General features: G+C 47.1%; 1 protein-coding gene across 1 annotated transcript in view; it reads right to left on the reverse strand.

Moving 5' to 3' along the window:
* Window positions 1-20,073, reverse strand: part of Creg2 (cellular repressor of E1A-stimulated genes 2) — a 46,239-nt gene extending 26,166 nt beyond the window's left edge. Inside the window, 2 exon segments of the mRNA NM_001447353.1 lie at window positions 16,888-17,057; window positions 19,591-20,073. Coding sequence (NP_001434282.1) covers window positions 16,888-17,057; window positions 19,591-20,025 — 605 coding nt within the window. The 5' untranslated portion in view covers window positions 20,026-20,073.
* Between the last annotated feature and the right edge of the window lie 3,383 nt (window positions 20,074-23,456).

Raw genomic sequence — 23,456 nt, forward strand, 5'->3', positions numbered from 1 at the left:
GGAGGCAGGGACTGTCCACCAAACTCAGCGCTCGCCCATAAGGCCAGTCTCACCAGCCAACTGTTTCCTCCTTTTGAAGCTGGAAATTCGGGTAAGCTGCCGTGACTATCAGCCTGTGAATTCTGGGGATCCAAACTGGTCCTCTTGCTTATGTGGCAAACACTCTAGCTGCTGGGCCACATTCCCAGTCTGACGTCTATATTTTAAAACGTTTAGCCTATAAGTAGGCACAATGGTGACACCCCCGAAATATCAAAGGGAGGCGCTGCATGCATATGATCTTGTTTCCGTCCTCACGTGCAAGCACGTTTAAACTAGCACCCTCATCTGCGATAGGTTAAATGAACAGCTCCCTCAGAGAGGTTCAGGTCCCAACCTCCAGAGTGTGCGTGCTGCGTCTTATTCCACAGATGAGGCTATACACCTTGAAAGGGAGTGGTGACCACGCATTAGCCCATAGATAAAATGTAGTATGAAGGGGCTGGGGATTTAGCTCAGTGGTAGAGCGTTTACCTAGGAAGCGCAAGACCCTGGGTTCGGTCCCCAGCTCCAAAAAAAAAAAGAACCCCCCCAAAAAATGTAGTAGGAAGAGTTTTCACAGAGGAGAAGAGTGTAAAGTGGGCAGCAGGGTCAGGATGACAGTAGCAAGCCGCAGTGGCAGTGGGGGAAGTCTGGGGCTCTGAGCAAGGGCTGTGGATGCTCTCTGTGAGCCTTCAGAAGGGAGCAAACCCATGACCTCCTTCCTCTGAGCCTTGTAAGACTTACTGTGGTGGTTGGTTTAAATAAGCATGGCTCAGGGTGTGGCCTTGTTGGAGTGGGCGTGGCCTTGTTGGAGTGGGCGTGGCCTTGTTGGAGTGGGCGTGGCCTTGTTGGGGTGGGCGTGGCCTTGTTGAAAGAAGTGTGTCACTGTGAGGGTGGGCTTTGAGATCCTCCTCCAAATCACATGGAAGCCTGTCTGCTCCTGGCTTTCTTTGGATGAAGATGTAGAACTCTCAGCTCCTCTAGTACCATTCCTGCCTGGATGCTGCCATGCTCCCGCCTTGATGATAATGGGCTGAACCTCTGAACCTGTAAGCCAGCCCCAACTAAATGTTGTCCTTTATGAGAGTTGCCTTGGTCATGGTGTCTGTTCACAGCAATGGAAACCCTAACTAAAACACTCTAGATTAGAATAATTCTGATCTACATTTAAGCACCAAAGTTTGTGTTAACAAGAAGTGAATCCACCATTCCTTAATACTCACCTCAAATATTCCATACATCCCACCTGTGATCACTTCATGCTAAGGGCTTCATGTACTTGTGGGGCTAGTGAGAGGCAGAAGAGCAAAGCTGTACCCCCTGAAGCTTGCAGCACAGCAGGAAAGGCTACCAGCTTGTTACACAATTAATGGTCTGCTTGCTAGAAGACATGGATCCTGCCCATGTCCTGGGGGGCAAGGGCAGTTGAATCCTGGGAAATTCGTTCCAATTAGATGAAGTGGGAACAGGAAGGCAATAAGACAGAAGTGTCTCCTGCCATGACAGAGAGCTCCAACAATTCTCATGGACACAGAGAGAAGCTGCCATCTGTGATCTGGGAAGACTGAATATGCCTGGGCCTTGGGCTTCTTAGACTCCAGAGCTGAGAGAAACAGACCTGTTATTTACAAGATAATTCAGTCTATGGCTGGTAGCGTTCTGTCCAAGCTCCACCCACACAGTTACCTGGCTGTTGCCAGGTATGCCTGATACTATAAAAGGGGCTGCTTGCCTCCTCCATGCTCTCTTGCTCTTACCCTCTTCCCCCTTTGTCCCTTCTATCCCCATTCCCCTCCCCCCTTCTCTCCACGGGCTCATGGCTGGCCTCTACTCTTCTACTTCTCTACTCTTTCTCTCTCTCTCTCTCTCTCTCTCTCTCTCTCTGCCTCTACAACTCTCTTAAGTCCCCTCCTCATGCCCTGAATAAACAATTCTATACTTGTGGCTGGTCCCTCAGGGGGAAAGGATGCCTTAGCATGGGCCAGATGAGGCACCCCCTTTCCCCATATCTCACCGAACCTCCACAGAACATAATCCCCCCTCTCTTCATCTTATCAACACAATGGTAAATACCTGTATATAAGCTACTGGTCCGTAGTGGATGTATGCTGTGTTATATAAGTTACTCTGTCTATGGCCTTTGTTGCAGCAACTGAAAGGGTAAGATATTGCCCCTGAGACCAAGAAAAGACAGAGAGGAGAGTGATGTCAGACTACACATGCAGTGGAGCAGATCACCTAGGCCTTGATGAGCGTGTTAAAGAGTTTTATATCTTTAAAGGGTTCATTTTTATTATTTTAAATTTTGTGTACATGTATTTATTTGTGTGTGGTTATGTGCAAATGAGCACAGGTGCCCTTGGAGACCAGAGGCATCTGATTCCCCAGTCACCTGATGTGGGTGCTGGGAACTGAACTCTTGTCCTTTGGAAGAGCAATACCAGTGTGTGTATTCTTGATGGCTGAGTCATCTCTCCAGCCCAGGAGTCTTAAATTTATCCTGAATGAGAGTACACTGAGAGAGTTTGAGCCGGATGGAAGAATGAGATGACCATTTGGAAGCTATCCTTAGACTTTAGGATGCAGAAAGGGTTAAAAGGGGGGCCAGTGGGGATCCAGGGAAACTGATCTGGAACATGTAAAAAGGATGAGTGTCCCTGGGGACCTGGTGCAGAGAAGCCGTGAGCAGTTTACAGGTGAGGATGGCTATCCTGCTGCCCAATATAAGAGGCAGCAGCTTAGGGCATTACGTGGGGGTCTCAGAACACATGGGCAGAAGGCGGCTCTGGGGATCTAAGTGGAGACTGAGTCCAAGGTGTCCTTGAGGTTTCCAGATAACAGATGCGTCTGGGGCTAGAGTTCAGATGAGATGTATTTGCTTGGAATAAAAGTTTAGAAACCATCAGCACACGTAGGGATTTGTTGGGGGTGGGAGGACAGAGCAGGGAGAGTTGAAGACGAGAGAGCATCAACCATGTCTGGGTTAACGTTAGGCTAGCCTGCCAGTGCATCTTCATGGGCGTATAAACCTCGTGAATTACTTCAGTGCAAGTCATGGGATGAAAATAATATTCAAACAACCCCACTCAGACTACGGCACATTGTTGAGGCTAAGCCTGTTGGCTTTGAAAAGCAGGTAGATTACACCCCACCCCCACCCTGGTTTCCAGGTTGCAATTTGTGATTGTGTTAATTGTTGACTTGTTAGATCTAGAATTACCTGGAAATGAGCCTGCCTTTGGAGGATTTTCTTAGTTGGGTTAACTGAGATGACAATACACATGTAGTGCAACAGCACTAGAGGGGCCAGCCCTTGGAATGAAAGAAAAAGAGGCGGAGCCAAGCAATGGCACGCATGCGCTAATCCACTGTTTGCTGCCCTTGAGAGCGGATGTCCTGCCGCATCTCTGAGTTCCTATGACTTGGCCTCCCCAAAGCGACGACAGAACACAACCTGGAATCATGAGACAAACAAAGCCTCCTTTCCCCAGCTGCTTTTGACAGGGTATTTTATCATAGCAACTAGAAAAGAAACCAAGATGCACTATATGAAAATTCTGCAGACCCGTGACAGGTAGACAGAAAAGTAGTCAGGCCGTCTGGGACTGAACCTCAGCCTCATGACAGTTTGCTATGTGGATTCCTGGGCGAGCTCCTCATGCTTGTGGTCCCTCAGCGTCCTCATTTGTAAAAGCCCACAGCACCTCTGTCATGAGCCTTTTGTAAGGACCACTCCACTTTTTATGTCGAGCGGCTAGAGAGAACCTCATACATCACGTACGTCCTGTGTGATGCTTAGAAATTATGCAAACGGGGCTCATTTCTCCCTGCTTCTGTCATCCTCCATCCTGCAGAGAAGGAACAGCTGTTGGTGACAACCACTACCGTTTGTTAGCACTGAGCAAGGGGCCGCACACTGAACCGGCTCATATCCACAGCAGCCTCGCAGCCAGTGATTCCTCTTTTAGGGGAAAGGAAATCGGGAACCAGACAAATGGAGATGCTTAAAAGCGAGGCAGATATTGGCAGATTTAGCACTCAGATCAATCAGTTACAAATCAGAAGCCCTCCGCCTACTTCAGTCATTCTCTACGAATAACTGCATCAAGGATTCCCTGGCCGCTCCTTCGAGAGCCTTCAGAGACGGCTTGGAGCAGACATGGGCGTCTGTGAGTGGACAAAGTAAGGACTGGCCCCGGCTCCGTTTATGCTGTGGTCCAACAAGATGGTTCCAGAAGCAACACCGATGGTGTCAGAGCCGGTCTCCATCCTGTTCCTACAAAAGTTCTAACCCAGCAGTTGGAGTAAAGCCGGGGAACCCTATGCTCACTTTCGGGGACATATCGATGATTCATCCCCACGGTCACTGATCAGTGGTTCCCTCTGCCTGGGAACTCTGATGGGATTCCACCTTCTAATTCTTGCCCATCCTGCCCACACAGACAAACCTGTCCTGGGCAGGCAGGTCTGGCTATGAGTCCTGGCTACCTCGCACCACCCACAGCTCCTTAGCTTCTCTTAGAACCAGAACCGCTCCCACTGAGGGTGTACTTAGACCAACGGAGTTCCCAGGTGGCTTTGCATTGTAGTAGACTGGAGTTGTCCCCGATCTAACATGGGTGACATGGGCATCTTCTAATAATGATCCTCTGCATTGCTCACTGAACTACAAGTCCTACGCTTCCCCCTGCTTAGAGGTGTGAGCATGTGAGTTGGAAGGAAATTGCCTGCTATCTTAAAGGAAAGAAGGCAGCTTTAGTCTGTCTTTTTTGCCAGTGAGGATGCATCTGTCTCTTTGAGGACTTCCTGTGTTCCAAGCAAGCACTCTGCCACTGAATTACACCCAGCCTGAGTCTTAGGTCTGAGGCTGCTTACCTCAGCCTCATTCCAAAGTCCTATGCTTTGGGGCACTGTGTCTGAGTTCTAGGGCTGTTCTCCGCCCTGTTGTGGAGAGGCATGGGTTTACCTCCTAGGGGTCTCTGCACACAGGGGCTGGTGTTGGAACTTGCTGTCTTGAGTCAACTCACCAGTGACAAGCACTCAGGGAACAGCCAGTGAGTGTCTTTAAATCTTATCCATGCAGGTCAAGCACACAGTAAGTGCAGAGTAACTATCATTCGAAGGAAAAAGATCTTGCTTCAATTATAATATTTAATATGTTGCTTTGAATATGATATGCCTAATAGGTGTTTAATTGAATATGTTGTAAATCCAATTAAGGTTTAACTCAGTTTTATTATCCTACCTGTTTTTATATTATAGGAGTAAGAATTTTCCCTCACAAAATCTTTTGAATCTGATTAATTAACGTTCTGTTTTTGTAGGGGGTATTTGTGTGTGTCTGTGTGCACTGGGGAATGAGTCTGGAGCCTTGCATATCCCTAGCCAAAGTCTGTTTTCTTACTCAGACATTTTATTACCTACACTCTAGGTACTTTATTCTCCAATATTATTTTAGGAATATTAGTTATCTCCTACTTTGATGGGAAAGACCCAACCTAGAGAAGCGAAAGCACCACATGTGTATCTGTAATGTCTCCTTGGGAGGCTGATATAAAGATATTTTAATTCCAGATCCTCCCCCCCTCAAAAAAAGAGGGAAAAATTAGTGTAAAGGATATGGTGTAGAAGCAGAGCGCTTACTTAGTGTGTGAAAACTGTGTCTAACCCTAGCACCAACAAAACAAAACAAAACAAAACAAACAAACAAACAAAAAACCTGAATGACATTGACATTGACCAAGCGTATGTGCAATTAGGATGTTAATATTGAATATTTAGCAATTTTGTATTTCTGTCAATGACTGATAGAAAGAAAATTAGATGTAAGCAGAGGAGAGAAATATTCTTACAAATGTCTGAGAAGGATCATAGCTAGAATATAGATAGAAACCCTAGACTTCAACAATAAACAAATAACCCAGCTCTCCCAAGAAAAGAACAAATGACCAAACCCCCCAGGGACTGCACATTAAAACCACTGTGTGATGTCACCCTTACAACTGGACAGATTGAATAAAAAAGACAGACAATCACCAGATGGGCCAGGGTATGGAGGAACCAGAGCCCTCAAAGATCGCTGTTGGGAGTATGGTGTGGTGTGGCCACGCAGGATGAAAGCTTGGCAGGTTCTTAAAGAGTTAACCATGGAATTAGCAGGTGATCTGGCAATTCTACACACCAGCTACACACCAAAGAGATCGGAAGTGTTTGTCTGCCCAGAAACTGGACATGAATATCCACAGCCACATTATTCTTGGTTTCTGTAGCATGGGACAAATGTTCATCAAAGCACTCAGAGATGTGTACATGGTACAGTTGAACAATGGGAAGATATTTGGCCGCTAAAAGGAATGGATTATTAATAAACATTATGGATTATTGATAAACATTATGAATTATTGATAAACATTGTAGAATAATGACTCTTGAAAATATCAAGAAGCCTTCCTAAAAGAAAAAATTCCTCACGAAGTATCACATATTATGACTTCCATTTATATGATATCCAGAATAACTTAATAAGTTAATTAAATGGCCAAATACATAAGTCCATAGAGACAGAAATAATTATGTGGGGGCTTGGGGCCTTTGATAACACATTTTCATTCACCTTAACAAGTTAAGTGCTCTGTGAAGTATCTCCATACATGGTGTTACCACCTTGTTTCATATTTAAGTCATTCCTGTTTAAGATGGAGACCTTTCCAACACGATTTGTGAACCAGGAGCTGACACATGGAAAGGGTAGTGTAACAACAGAGGAACTGGAACATGGTGAATTAAGAACTAGTTGGGAACTCCAGGGTCTGAACCTCACAGAGAGAGGGAAGTGGCTGGCGGTTACTAAGAGGTACAAACACAGAAATGGGCAGAAGGCAAAAGAGAAGCTTGGATAGCTACTCATCCAGCTTTCTCTTTTAAAGGTGACTAAGAAGGCTTTAGCTCCAGGAATGCTCAGCAATGTTCAGGCAAAGGGGAGGTGACATGTATCTGTGCGTGCACACACACATGCACACACACATACATACATGCATGCTAACACATACCACACACACACACATACAGGTGCACATGAGCACTCATGCACACACAAGTGTGCGCACACATAATATACACACACACATGGGTGTGCATACATATACACATGCTCATACACATATGCACACATACCTTCAAGGACACATGCACACACACGCACATACATGCGCACACATACACACAAATATATGCATACATACATACAGGTGCACACACATGCACTCATGCACACATGAGTGCACACACATATACACATGGGTATACACACATATACACATGTTCATACACCTATACACACACCCTCAAGGATACATGCACACACATGCACATACATGCACACAAATACACACTTGTACACATACACATACATGCACACAATACATGTATGCACACACATACATGTGTGCACACACACGAGTACACATATATATACACACACATAGGTGCATATACATATACAATGCTCACACATGCATATATGTGCACATACATGCACACACATATTTGCACACATGTATGCACACACATACAAACGTGTGCATACATACATACATACATACATGTGTGTGCACGAGTGTGCACACACACACCATGTTATGATGAAGGGGTCATAGTGGGCGTTGGTTATTGTTATTTCTAGCACCTCTCTTTACATCTCACAAGAGAATCATTAAATTCAGCACCTACTAACTCAGTTGTTTCTGCCCAGGAAAGATTGAGGGGCTCGGAGCCCTAGTAGCATCTGTGACACCACCCTTTTTTAATCAAAAGCCTTTTCGGGAAGAGGAGAAACGCCTCTGAAACCTTGTTTATGATAATCAAGTCAAGCTCTCCTAGCATTTGTCCAATCTCCCTTCACTGTGTTTTGACTTCAAGAAGAGCATTCATTAACTCTTTTGGTTTCATGGATATCCCAGTCATCGAAATGAAAACTGACCCATACCATCCAGGAGAACATAAGTCAATAAAAGGCCCTTCCTGGTCCACAGGGCTGGTTAGTCTGCTCAGTAATGAGACCCAGTGCTGAAGGTCACAGTTCAAGTCTGCGTACTACAGAAAGGGAGAAGCTACAACAGAATTTTTGCCTCTGAGATGCCGTTATTGACAGTCACCACCAATTAGGTTTTCACACAGCCAAGTCTAGTGCCTGAGTATAAGTTTCCCCAGGGGGCTGGGCACCTGCCCATGCATATGTGCATGTGTGTGCTGACAGAAAAGGGTGATGCAGGAAGGACTGTTGGCTGCCAGAGTCTCTTTAAGATGGAGTTTTTTTCAATTTACCGTCTTAACCTGGGCTGGGAAATAGATTTCCAGCCCTAATTCATTTAATTAATTAAATGAAGAAACCACAGCACCCGAATGTAAACAGACTAGTTAAATAAAGCGCTTGAAATAAACTAATGATTATTAATAAAGACATATGTGTGGGCCAGGATGGCTGACAAGAAGAGAGCCCTCCTCCCTTGCTGTTCCTGAGCCTGAGGTCCTTCAATTTCAAATATTTAATTATCGAACACAGACTGAACGCACTGGGGGTATGCAGTGCGACCACTCACTGTGTGCCTACATCGAGTGATGACTACCACACTCAGTTTACCATATGTGTGCTGATCCGTGCTGAGCATTTGGGCCCCAGACCCTCTTAGGACTGAGAGTCCTCACATTGTCCTGCACCCCACTCCTCTCTTCCCTGGCTCTAGGGAACCAGTCTACACGCATTCAGCTCCCTTAGATTCCACCTGTATGTGAACTCGTTCACTATTTCTTCTGTTTGCCGGACTCTCACTTTAGTTTCACTTTTTAATGACCATGAGCTGCCGAGTGGGCCAAATTACAGTTATTCACAGGCCTTTCTCGGCAGCCCTAGAGATAATTTCAGACTCATGAACTTCTTCATCTTCCAGAAGTGTCAGACTCATGATAAGAGCACCTTCAGACTATACACATGTATACTTCCTAAGGTGGGATAAAGGAGGGATAAGGCTGCCATCAACAAGTCTCTTTTGTCCAAGTCATTGACTGTTGTTGTAAAATATAAAACATAATCCAGTCTTTTCACCCGCTCTAGGTCCGGCACCATAGTGCCCCATGATATCTGCTGGATATCTTAATCTCAGTCAGCAAAGCCTCTCACCCGCTCTGCTCCATCTCATATCACACTGCCAAAGGCCTCTCTCTGAGACAGCAACAATCTCTCTGCCCATCCAGTTCCCAAGGCAGGCTGCCACCATGGCAGAAACACACATCCTAATTCTGTGGCAGCTCAGTGTCCTAGCTGCCACACACTCTCTTAAACTTAAATCGCCACATGAAAGAACACACAACACAATAGCCTTTGAGCCTATTGATAAGATATAATTGCCCACCTACACATTCAAAGCCCTATACACATTCATCCCTTAAGAACATTCATAACAACCTGTAAATACACAGAGTGGAATCTTTTTTTTTCTTTTCTTTTTTTGACAGAGTGGAATCTTAACGTCAGCTTCCATGTTCTCTCCACTGCGGCTTCTCTGCAGTCCCTCCTTTCTTCCTCCTTTCCGTTCCAGTCTCCTCCCCTCCCCTCAAACTTTTCTCCCACCCATCCTTCCTTCTTGTCCAATGACAGGCCTCCTTCTATCTTGTGCCTGCCTCACCTGTGACATCATCCCACAATTGGCAGGCCTTCTTCTCTCAAGTTTTGGGAGCTTGCACTTTATAATTTACAACCTTTGTAGAATATACTCCCAGTTATCCCTTGGACTCCTGAGGAATTTTGTTCAGGATACACCTTGGATGTCAAAATCTGCAGGTGCCTAATGCCCTCTATAAAGTAAAAGCATTATATTCCATTTTATTTATGTATGTGTGCACATGTACATGTATGTGCATGTTATCACATGTGTATGGATGTAAGAGGACAATTTGGGGGAGCTGGTTCTCCATGCCTTATGAGTCCCAGGGATCAACCTTACGTCTTAAGTCTTAGCTTCAGGCAACCATGTCTGCTAAGTTATCTCTCTGGCTTACTGAAACAGAAGTATTTTAGTAGTAATATTTGCGTTATCATCCCACGCTCCCCCACAGACTTTAAATCATCTTGGGTTTCTTACAACACCTATTTGATATAAATACTGTGCAAAGAATCACTGTACTGAACTGTTCAGGGGATAAAAGCTAGAAAATGTCAGTTTCTGCTCTGTGTAGACATTCTTCTTTCTGTAATTGACTGAATCTGTAGATGAAGCCCTCACAGAAGGGCAGTCCTGGTGCATGATACGCGGCATCCGAGATGACTGTTCTCACCCAGGATTCATTACCGAAAGCTCTACTCAACCACAGACTCAAAGACCCCTCAGATTCAACTCTCCCCTCCCCAACATTCTCCTACAAGCCAAGGGAAGTCTGAATATATAATTCTAACCCAGCAGCAACTTTCTTGGCCACAAGGATGCATCAAAATTACCAATCTAGTAATTAGCATTGAATGTCACTTTATGTAGGCTTATCTATTTTTATACTTATGTTTTTGCCTGCATGTATGTGTACCGCATGCATTCAGTGCCCGAAATGGCCGGTAGAGGGCATCTGAATCCTTGGAATTGAAGTTACACACTTGTGAGCGGCCATGTTGGTGCTGAGAATCAATCCTGGATCCTCTGCAAGAGCAAACTGTACTCTTAACCACCGAACCATCATCTCTCAAGCCCTGGATGTCATGCTTGAAGAGCAGGTGAAGCGCTTAAATCAGGATGCCCTGGCCAGCTGACCTTAGTAACTTTACTAGGACATTAAGCAATAGAGAAACGGCAACCCAACAGCAACCAATCAGCGGAACATCTGACCAGGTGAGGTGGCTTAACACAGGCTCATCTTACAAACTCACTGAAAGCTCTCGGCCAGGATGGAGAGAGAGCTCGGCAGTTAAGTGCCAGGGCATGGGTATAAGGATTGAAGTTTGGACGCCAGCACCCTGGTAACAAGCAGATGTTCCACAGTCCCCTGGAACGCTACCTCTGAGGGATCTATCACCCTCTCCTGGCCTTCACATGGTTAGGCATGTGCAGCTGCACACACATACGTGCACATACTCTCATATACACACATGTAAATCAAACAATAAATCTAACAATAACAAGACTCCTTCTGGGCCACTGAAAATCTGCCTCACAGGAAGGAAGAGCTATGTGTTTTGTCTCCCGAAATACCAGCTTCTCCCTCCTTTAGTTAAACAATTTACAGGAGCAACGGTCTCTTCATGGTTACAGTTTTGGAGACTCCGGGACCTGGGACCTGGATCCTCAATCTCCTTCACCCATTTCCACTTGGATTTAACTTTTTTTTTTTTTTTTTTGGGAGCTGAGGACCGAACCCAGGGACTTGCGCTTTCTAGGCAAGCGCTCTACCACTGAGCTAAATACCCAACCCCTGGATTTAACTTTTAGACAAAGATCTTTAAATATATGGGTGCACACCATATGTACACAGGTACTTATGGAGGCTAGAAGAAAGCATTGGGGTTACAGATGGCTGTGAACTGCCCAGCAGTGAGAGCAGTCAGCACCACTCACCGCTGAGCCATCTCCCCAGCCCCTGGATGGAACCCTTTAATACACAGCCAGCTAATGGACTGGAATATCATACTGAGTGACACGCGGTGGGGGGCCACTAAGTGGAAAGTGTTTAGTAGCTACTTGCCAAAGTACTTCTGTGAGCTTTGATCACAACCAGCCTTCAGGTCAGACTTTTTAATTTGATAAAGCTGGGTATAAATAAAATATTAAGAGAGTTGGCAAAGCGAAGCAGCAGGCATCGTGATCTGTTCCAAGAAGGAGAGGATGCCTGGCCATTAGGGGCTCGGGAGGGTTCTGTCGATTTGCCTCATGGAAGAGTTCAGTAGAGGGGATGTCAGGATCTGAGTGGCCAGTAACTAAGGATGAGGAGTGAACCCCCGGGGAGACCAGCTGTGGTTGAATGCAGTGAATGTCCTCAGGGAAAACTTAGATATGTGAGAGGGTCTAATGGTTTGCTCCAGTTTGGGTGTGGTTTGAACAGGTCCCCAAAGGTTCATGTGCTTGGTTCCAATGAAGCAGTATTGAGAGACCAGAATCTTTAAGAGGTGGGATTTGGTGCAAGGGCATTAGGTCATAGGGGCACCACCGTTGGAAAGGGTCAATGCTAATCTCACAGTGGCCTAGTTATACAGGGAGTGCTTTTTTTTTTTTAATTTAAAAGAAAAAAGAAGGGCTGGAGAGATGGCTCTTCCAGAGGTCCTGAGTTCAAATCCCAGCAACCACATGGTGGCTCACAACCATCTGTAATGAGATCTGATGTCCTCTTCTGGTGTGTCTGAAGACAGCTACTGTGTACTTATAATAAATAAATAAATAAATAAATAAATAAATAAATAAATAAATAAATCTTTAAGATAAAAGAGTGTTGGGGTTGGTCTGGTGATGGATGCTATGTATTCAAATGCTAAATACTGGTCTCCAAAATCTGGTCCCTCCCCACGATGATGATGAGGAGATCCTCACATATACCAAGTGATGCTATGTAACCTTGACACCCAAGTTAATTGGTCAACAAAAGTCTAAAGCCTGTGATTGGGCAGTGGATAGAGGTAGGCGGGTTTTTGGTTACCTGGCTTGGGTCACATGTAGAGAGAAAAGAGGGAGAAATGACATGAAGGTATTAAGAAGCCTCCATGGGAGGAGATGGACCATGAGTGAGTAGCCAGGAGAAACAGCAAGTAACAAGGGAATGGGATAGAAATTAAAATATCTCCCAAACCTGCCCAATCTAGGCTTATGCCTTGTAAACAAAATACCTGGATTGTGTGTCTTTTATGTGGGCTAGCTAGAACTTATCATTTCTTTTACAAAAGAGCATTTAATCTTTCCCCTGCACCTGCCAGTAGCTTTGGTGTGATGAAGCCAGGTGGCCCTCACAGAGATTAGCACACACTAACACTGTACTGTGGGTCTCTAGAAGTTTGAAACAAAACTCTCAGGTATGTTGTGACAGCCACATGAAGTTGAACAGTTCCTCTAGCCATCCTCTGCTTAATAAGCACATGCATTTTCTATGTAGCTTTATCAAACAAAGTTCTGAATGTACAGAGACCTGTTCAGTCTGCTCTCGTGACAGTCCCAAACATGCCTCCTTCCTATGCTCAGCGGTGTTTGCTGGTGACCTGCTTCTCCTGACTTGTGTCCCATTGGTGAAGAAAGAACTCACCAAGCTGTGCTGGCAGCAAGCCTGTGGGAGTCAGGAGGTGTACCCTGATAAAAACATGGTAGGCCAGCAGCTGAAGAACTGCATACCTCACGATGCTCAAGGAGCCATGGGAGATGGGTTCAAAACCAGCCTTCTCTCCCCTTCCTAACTTGGCCTGTGGTCCCTCTTCTAATGGCTCATCTAGGCCTGTGGGGACCCTAGGATGTATTCCCTGAAAAGTATACACTCTCCCACTGCACATAGCTGCAGGGGACTCTGAGAAGAGAGCACAAACCAAACGGACAAACAGCATGGCTACAAGTTTCAGTCCACAGGACACTTCTTCACAGCACAAGGTAAGGCCATTTCTCTGAACACAAGCAGCCAGTGCCCTCACGTTCTTCACCATCACAACTGGAGGTTTCTGAATCCCCTGCCCAGTCCCCAGAATTGCCATGAAGCACTTGACAACAAACCCTGGTCTTATCAGCGATATCTCCAGGTCCGAGGAACCTGGTCGTTGGTCTTTCTAAACTCCACAAGGTTCTTGTCTGGGGTGTAATTCTGGTAACAGCTTCTACCAGATGCCTCTCTCTGATCAGGTGGCCCCTGATTATCTGGGGGGGCTCAGGCATGTGCCTATCCTTTGATTCAGGCTTTGACTTATCAAGTCTTGGATTCAGTGTCTCTAACACTCTAGGTGAACCTCACATCTGGACTTAAGTCATTCACAGGAAGGTGTAGCTTCACTTCAGAACACCTGCTCAGAAGTCTGACCCTTGCTAAGGCAAATTTAATTTATACCATGTTTCAACACTTCAGAAGTTTAAGTAATGCTAGGGACTGTCAGTTCTGGGGAAGAGTTTCGGTAGGAGATTCTAGACACAGAGGCCAGTGAGTGTGGCTGTTTCTGCACATCAGTAGGGGATACAGGTGTGCTCTAGACCTTGGAGACATCACTTCTGGCCAGATGCTCTTATTTCTTACTCAGCATGGGACACATATGTTTGTGCACATGCACATCATACATACCACATCATACATACAGACACACACACACAAGAGACACACACATGCACAGACATAAACATACACAGAGAGACACACATGCACACACATGTCAACACATGGAACATAGACACACATGCACACAGACTCACACACAAATAAACACAAACATACAGATATACACACATGCAAACTAACGCATACACACAGATATACACAGACACACACAGAGACACACAAATACACACAAACCTACACATTCTCACACAGACAGACATACACATACACAGAGACACACAGAACATAGGCACACATACACAGACTCACAGAACACACAAACACAGACACACAGACACACAAACATGCAAACTAACACACATACCCACAGAGACATATACAAAGACACACCAGAGACACAGAAATACACACACAGACACATATACACACATACACAGAGACACACACAGACACACACAGACACACACACACACACACACACACACACACACACACACACACACACACACAGAGCTGGAGACAGCCACTCTGAGACACTGCCTTCTTCCAATCTCTGTGGAGATCGCTTCCTCAATGCTCAGATTTTCTGTCCCTGTCCGTCCACTTGAGGCCTGCTGGTTGTCACATCTTGTGCAACCAAGTGTGGCCTCACATTGCTCCTGGAACAGAAAGCTGTGACTTGTCTTCCAGAGCAGGTGCACTCCAGGTCCTGGGAGCAACATGCTCCTGCATTACTGCTTTTAGGGTGCAGAATTTAGGAAACTCTCCTGGGCATGTCTCTCTAGTAGCAGTGAGCTTGCTAAGAACACAGACTGTTCTGTGACAAAAGAATGCTGTTTCCCTGGCCATAACCTGTTGGGGAACAGCGGAAGTCCTGCAGTTTGAGTCTCTTGTTGCTGAGGATAAATGGTGGGAGAGGGGATGGCAAGGCCTTTCCTAGGCTGCATTTGGTACCCTGGCATTGCTGTAACTGGTCTCCACAAGGACAAACAGGATGGCTGGTTGCTTTCTATGCTGGGCATGGAGGGCACAGAGGTGAGAGGAAGTCAGTTCCTGCTCTCAACCACCTCCATTTTTGCAAATAAGATGACTTGATACCCAGGCATAATCTACCTTTCCCTCCAGGCCACCCTGTGATGATTGTTAATCTCTGGGGCGGGGAGAGGAACACCACAGGAGCTCAGTGCAGTGTCTCCCTGGCAGCAAGTGATTTGGGGGTTTGCATCTTGAATTTAGATGACAGAGTCTGAATGAATGGATGCTCTAGCTTTGCTTAAAATGTGTTCAGAAGTCTTTTCTGCTAGGGAGTTTTAAAGAAATTGCATTCAAGGATGCCGGCTTGTATCACACGCATCCCTTGGGGAGAGAGGGGCTATAAATGGGTTGAAGTCAATAGGCTCCAGCCTGAACATCCCAGGGAGACAAACTACTGGGTCTCCTTTCAGCCCCCAGCGCACTGTGTCTACCTGGATGTCATATGAGGCACCTTGGGTTGGGGACATAGCTTAGATGATAGAGTAGTCATCTAGTACCCATAAGGCCCTGGGTTCAATTCCCCAGTACCGTATTAACCAGTGTGGTACATCCTTGGCTACAGGTTAGGTTCAAGGCCAGCCTGGGCTCCATGAAAGCCAGTCTCAAAAACATTTTGTCTGACAGAAAGCACTCACCTCCAAGGCCGGTAAACACTGTAGGGTAGACAGGATTGTGCATACCAACCTGCACAATCAGCTTCCAAGTTTTCATCTCTATGCTGGTTTCAAAGGGATACACATTTGGCAAACTGCACACTATGGAATTCACTTTTCTAGGCCGTGGGTACAGAAAAGGCTGCTGTGTTTTCCCTTTGAGTTCAGCGTTCAACAAAGTACACTGTCAAACTCTTATTACCGAATAAGCTTTTCTGTTAGAAGGCTTGGTCCACCTGAGGTCTGTGCACGGAAGCTAAGGCGGGCCAGGCTGAGCAGAGATGTGTGGTAGGTTAAGTGTAGCTCACTGGGATGGTTTGTATATGCTTGGTCCAGGGATTGGCACTATTGGGAGGTGTGGCCTTGTTGGAGTGGGTATGACCCTGTTAGAGTAAGTGTGTCACTGTCGGTGTGGGCTTAAGACCCTTATCCTAGCTGCCTGGAATCCAGTCTTCTGCTAGCAGCCTTCAGATGCAGATGTAGATCTCTCAGCTGCATGTACCATGCCTGACTGGATGCTGCCATGCTCCTGCCTTGATGATAATGGACTGAACCTCTGAACCTGTAAGTCAGCCTCAATTAAACGTTGTCATTTATAAGACTTGCCTTGGTCATGGCGTCTCTTCACTGCAGTAAAACCCTGCGACACTCACAGAGTCCAATTGACAACCATTTCTATTTAAACAGGCTCACTGGATATATCACCCAGGTGAAAGTCAAAACCCCACCCACCCTCCCATTTTACAGATGAGTATATGTGAGGTGGCTTGCTTCAAATCACATTGGTCTGCAGTAGAACTCTAAGGAGAAGGATGTCAATTTATATCTAAGGGCCCACGACAACAGCCGTACAACCCACCTTCCACCTCTACCCCAAACCCATAATAAGTACAAACCCTCCCTCCTCTACCTGCAAAACTCTCCTTCAGACTCAGGCAGCATCAGGGAGGCTACAGGGTTCTTCACCAGGTCGGACACAGCAGGGTCCTTGGCTGTCATGTAGAAGAAAGGGACCCCTGTGCTGTTGTGGACGGGGCCATCGCTGATGGCCAGGCAGCTCCCAAAGGGAAGTCCTTGGATCTGACAAACACAACAGTAACAAAGACAAAAAGGCTTTTCAGTGCCAGAGCTATGAGTAACAAGCTGGGAACAACCTGGTGTTTCCCCGAGACCTTGCTTGGACCTTGCTTGCGTGCTGCAGCAGGTTTCCCAGGGAGGATATTTAGGCTCCGTGGCCCCAATCTAAGCAACTTAAACCAGGGATGGTTTCAGAGTTTCTCAGGGGTAGGGGTGGGGATGTAGGGAAGGGCATTCTGCCTAGAAGCTAAAGCGTTATTCTGGACCCTGACTTCGCACAGTGAATGCAGTCATTTTATTGAAGGAAGAGGACAAGAGGATCCTGGGGAAGAAGCCGGTGCTGCCCCCACCCCCCCTCCGGCCATCTCTTCTTAAATAACTACTACATTCCTCACTTCGGGGGATAGAATTTAATTAATTTTTTAACAAACTGCTTGGCCTTTGGGACGACAAAAATGTTTTAAATTTCTTCAGTTGGGGCGACATTTCTTCATCTATCAGTTGTATGTCCCATTACGATCCTTAACTGAACAAGTTACGGGACATTGATACGTTAGATGCCATTCTTGCAGAAATGGATGTCACAGAGGTGTGATACACTGATCTTTGCCTGTGACCACCTAGTGGATGAGGGAGGGCCCCATGCCATGCTCATGTGACATTAAGCAACAGTGTTCAGGTCTCAGCTTCCCCTGAACGCTGCCACCTCTGTTTTGTCCCTTACATAGAACCTTCCAGTTAGAGAAGCCGCCATTGTGTTCCAAGCACCGGGCAAGGTTCTGAAAGGAAGAGCTTTAGTAATTTAGAGATGTGAAAACTTATGGAGTTCTCCAAAAACGGTAATATTACATCATCCCCAGATTCTAGTTCCAGGCTACCGTGAACCGATTGCAGCTGGTGCAAACGCTCTCCGAATTTACTGTTTGGATTCCAAGCCAACATTGGAAGGGGAAGGCCTAAGGAAGCTAACAAGAGAGAGTGCTGTTGGGGGTCAAAACAGTTTTGATGCAAGGACCACAAGGACCGTGGCTGCTTTTTCTTGTGTGCCTGTTTCTGTGAGGCAGTGCCTGTATATGTATCTGGAGTTGGCTCTGAACTCACGATTCTCCTGCCTTAGCTGTGTTAGGGCTGGGACTGTAGGCACGGGCCACCAAGCCTGACTGGCCACCGGGTTTCTTTGTTTCGTGTGTGCCTGAGTGTGTGGTGCTCACACATAGTGTGTAATTGTGGAGGTCCAAGGTCAACCTCCTGGCCTCCTGGTGTCTTTCTTCAGGGTCCAGGACTGTTGTGTTTTAGAAAGAGTCTCTTGCTGGCCTGGAACTCCCAGAGTAGGCTAGGCTAGCTTGAGGGCAAAGCCCTAAAGATCCCACCTGTCTCAACCATCTCAGTCCTGTGATTACAAATTAACGACACCCTGCTTGGCACTTTAAACAAGAAGAGAAACAAACACTGAAAAGAACACGGGTTCTGGAGGTTGAATAATTCAGATTCTCAATCATTCCACGTCCCTTGCTTCAGGCAGTAGATTTTTTTTAATTGTCTGAAACGATTTGTTGTAAACCAAGACTAGCTTCATATTTAAAGTCTGTCCCCTATTAAGGTATATGTCAGGCATGTAAGAACTATTTGAACCCCGGGAATACAGAACTGGCTTAGATTCTGACATAAAAATGACAAGATTGTTGCCATTATTAGGATAAAGCTGTCACTAGATGATTTTTTTTTTAAGGGAAAGAAAAAAAAAAAAGAACTTTCAAGCTCCTACCAGCGAATTTCTGAATTTTATGGGTGGGAAAGCAGGATGCTTTGACTGAGTTGGGGTTAGTGAGACCCAGAGCTGTGGCAAGAACCCGACTCCCACGCGGTGTGATATATAATAAAGATGTTAGCCCTTCCGTGCACAGATTAAACAGGAGCTAGGACCACATCTCTGTTTACCAGACAGAACTAGAAGCTTTCCGGGGATGGGGGGGGGTATTCTGATGGAATGCGGCACCCCTCCATGCCATTCTGGATGGAAGCAGGTTAAAATGTGGATATAGTTCTGTAGACCGAAAGAGACGAATTGCAGCTGAAACGGCTCCTCCAGCAGTTACCCTTTGCCTAAGTCGTCTTCCTAAAAAATCCGAGTTACATTTTTTTTTTAAAGTGTTAATGTCTACTTCCACACCCACTTGGTGTGGGAGGCGGTGCCAGAGCCTGTCTGCAGGACTGTCCGAGTCTGCAGGAGCTGGATGCGCCTCATCTGTGATTCCAAAGGCGATCCTGTCTGCGTTCCAGGTTTCCAGCTTGTCGCTGTTTATCTGATCATCGCTTTGGCCATCTTAATACAGGGATTCAGTCACTAACCACCAGGCTGTTTCCCAGCGTCGCCTTCCTCCCCACTCACATGCACTTGGCTGGATGGACCGACCCAAGCACACTCCGGTTCCGTTATTCACAGGGCATTTACAGTCCATGCACCTGTGAAACCCGAGTTGCCCTGCGTCCTGGGAAGGAGACGCGCACCGCCCCCACCTCCCGACCTCTGGTTTACCTTTTCGTGGGTGGACACCGTGGCCAGACAGCCCCAGGAGCTAGCGTGGGCTAGGGAGCGGGCGGTGCCGGCATGCACCCTGGGGCCGGGGGATGCCTCGGATGAGCCGCTCTCCCGCCGGTAGGAGAACATGCCACGCGCGGCCGGTGCGGGCCTGGCGCGGGCGGAGCCCCGAGGCCGCAGGTGCGTGTCCTCCTTGTGCGCCGAGGCCGGGAAGCTCTGCTGCCAGATGCTGCTCGAGTCCTCCAGCAGCGCGGGCAGCGCCTCCTCGGTGGACGCGCTGTCCAGCTCCTCGTCTACCTCGTTGGTGACAGCCCAGGACACGGAGCTCACAATCACGTAGCCGGCGGCCGGGGACAACAGGGCGCTGCAGCATAGCAACCAGGACAGGCGAGTCGCTGGCCAAGCAGGGCTCTCCCCGCCGGACAGCGACATCTTCTTGAAGGCGACGCGCCCTGTGGCGGGGACCACTAGCCAAGCAGCTGCCAGCCAGGGGCGCCCCCCTGCGGCGGAGCGTGAGGCGGAACCTCTTCTCCCCGCGGTAGGATTCCCGGGTGTGTGTATGGGGTCTTGATCAGCCCCGGGCCAAGGTCTCCTTATTGCCTCACACCCCGGTGAGAACCCACGTCTGCTGCGAGACCAGAGTCCCCTCGGCTGCGCCCACCGCCGCTGCTGGGCGCAGAGTCCACGCGTGCCACGGAATGTCTTGGTTTTCTGCAGGATGGCAAGCGTTTTGCAGCCAGAGGGTGGGCGTTCATAACTCAGGCTCAATGCACTCCTCCGCTCTTCAGCTGTGCGACTCTACCAAGTCGCTTAACTTCAGGAGGGCATCACCAGACTCAGTTCCTGCACCCCATCACCTCCCCAGAACCGTGAACCACAATACACCCACATCACTCACCCAGTCCGTGGTGTCTTGTGGCTGGCGACATAGACATAGCGTATTTTAAAAACATCTTGTTCCGGGAAGAAGTTTAATAGATATCAAAATAATTTCAAAGTAATTATAATTTCTTACCTGTTCTTATGACATCCAGTCTTTGTCCCACCCCGGAACCTTTCCTATAGCTTGTATTCCTAAAACTCAAGAGTCCTGCACTAACTTGCAGTAGGATTTGAGTTTTTCCTACATCGTGTCCTCCTGTGAGAGCTCTTGTGACCCATCCAGCTGCTCTTCCTGTATGCCTGGTGGTCAGAGCACCCTGCCAGTATGGATACAGCCGATCTTTCTCTTCTGCACGGGACTTCTCTCTTCCTGGCCGCCCCGGCTGCTCTTTCTCTCTCCCCTTTCCCACCCTGCTCTCAGTCTGCTTTGAAACATTGGTGGCATCTTGCTTACTCTCCGGGCTTCTGCTGGTGTCTGCTGCTGCTCTCTCCTCAACCTCAGAGGCCCCCTCATTCCCTGTTCCTGGGAAGACACATTCCAATGTCTTGAGAGGCAGAATGGGAAGTCACTGAAACACCAGGGTCTGCAGCCAGGTATGATGGCACACACCTGTTCTCCCAGCACTTGGGAGGTGGAGGCAGGAGAATAAGGACTTCAAGGTCAGCCTTAGCTAGGTAAGCAACTTTGAGACTAGCCTAGACTACCAGAGACACCATCTCAAGATCCAACATAAAAAACAACTCCTCTTCCCTAAAATACACCTTCCGGATTAAAAATAATCCAGATCTTGCTCTGTCGAGTTCTGAGTGTTCTGATCGTGGGATAGCGGCATGTCACCCAACACTTCTGTCTCTGTCACCTCTGCAGAATGGGGACCATTACATCTCCCCTACCAGATTTTGGATGTCAAGCATGGCGTCTCTCATGTCAGGGGAGTGCTTCTCCTCGCTCCCTTTGCTCAAGGGAAAACGATGTCTGTTTCAATCCCAGAAAAGGAAAAGGGATTGAACTGATCTATCAGTGTAGGAAGAGGACCTGCAGATGGTGAGCTCAGTTCCCATGTGGCTTTTTCACGGCAGGAACAATCCACCTTCTCTTTCCTCATACCTGAGTTGGCCAGCCGTGGCAGAGGCATGCATCTCCTCTGCCTAGGCTGTGACTGATGGAATGAGCTTGATCTTAGAGCTCTATAGGAATCCCTCAGATCTCTTGCATTCCTATGAGTCGCCGAGATGCCGGATTGCAAAAGCTGGAGACAGCGTATTTATCCAGATTTGCAGGCTGCTTCTGTGGACCCATTGGAGGTCGAGATGTGGGCATGAGTGTGTTTAACGTTGCTAGTTAATTTTGTGTAAATAATTGTTACGGGATGTCAGTCTGGCTTAGACAGCAATTACACTAGCAGAGTATGACAGTTCCTACTTTTCTTCAGTCTTATCTATTTAGATTATTGTCAGACTGAGAGAAATCGTTGGCTCCTGCCCTTATCTAGTAGATGGTCAACGATAGGTACCCATTGATTTATTTGATGTGTCTTGATGACCAGTTGTATTAGCTGCCTTTTCACTACAGCCAAATTTCCTAACACACTGATCAGAGGAGGAAAGGCTTATTTTGGCTCCAGATTCAGTAGGATTTTGGTCCATCATGTCGGGGAAGGGCAGAAGGCACAGAGAGGTTCATGTTGTGGTGCATCAGGAAGCAGAGAAAGGGTAACTCCAGTGTAGTCCAGTGTTAACCTCTTCCTGGTTTATTCCCTCAGATGCACACAGAACCATGCCTCCCCGTCTTCCAGACAGTTCTAAATCCAGTCAGATTGACCATGAAGGTCACACCGCTGCAACAGGCTGTTCTCTGTTTAAGAATGTTGGTGCGCCACCCCGCCATGGTGAGAGACACAGCATCAAGCTCTCCCCTTAGCTGCGTGTAAGAGTTCAGCTGAATACAGTGCGCCTTGCTGCACATGTTTCTGTAGAACCTTGGCATCTTGCCTGGAATTCTGCATCCTCCGAAAGTCAACTTCCTGTTTCCTTAGCCCAGCCTCTTGCAGGCACCACTCTGCCTTTCATTTGACGAATTCGACCATCTTCATGCTTCATGACAAATTCAGTGCTGCCAGGGACTGGCTAATTTCCCTCAGCATAATTCTTTCAAGGTTCACCCACGTTGTGGCGCCTGACAGCCTTCTCTCTTTTTAAGGCTAATATTCCACTTTTATCTACGTGCTGATTTCTTTGTCCATCCGTCTATCAGTGAACATTTTGGCAGTTTCCATTTGGTGGCTATTATGAGCTAAGCTGCCATCATTTCAGGGGTGTAGATATGTGATGGGGGTGTTACAGTGAAAATTCTGGTTTCCTTGGGGACTCAGTTAGGTTATAATGATGTTTTGCTGGGGCAGATAGGTGAAAGACATTTTGCTAAAACAGACATATGGGAGAGTGTTTTGCTGAAGCAGACACAGGCGAAAGGATGTTTTGCTACGGTCACATGGCTTAGACAGCAATTACACATGGAAGGATGTGTGACTCTTAGAAAGAAAGAATGTAAATATGACCCCCACAGACAGTGGGAGCTCCAGTATTGGTTGGCTTTGCTCTGCTTTGCTAGTCTTCACTAACGATACACGTGTGTTGGTTCGCCTTACATTGTGCTGCTGATCTCCACTTGGAGTGATTTCAGTAGAGAGAAACTGGCCAAAGAATCTCTCGTGAGGTTCCTGAGTCTTCTTGCCACCTTTGCAGACTCAGGCTGATTGGCGAGCCTTGCGGTGTCTCCTGGATTGAACTGCCCTTGCTGATTCGTGTGTGGTGTCTGCCGAGTGGACTGGGCTGCAGCTGCTGGTTCGTGTTTGGTGTTTGCTACTGGATTGGATTGAGAACAATGAAGATTGGAATCGCCCCAAAGAACTATTTCTAAACAGGTCTACTTCCCCTGTATTCTAATAACCTTTCTTTTTCATTACCTCTGGTGGGTGGTG

The sequence above is a fragment of the Rattus norvegicus genome, chromosome 9 (genome assembly GCF_021556685.1).
Source record: "Rattus norvegicus strain SHRSP/BbbUtx chromosome 9, alternate assembly SHRSP_T2T, whole genome shotgun sequence".
Taxonomy (NCBI): Eukaryota; Metazoa; Chordata; class Mammalia; order Rodentia; family Muridae; genus Rattus; species Rattus norvegicus.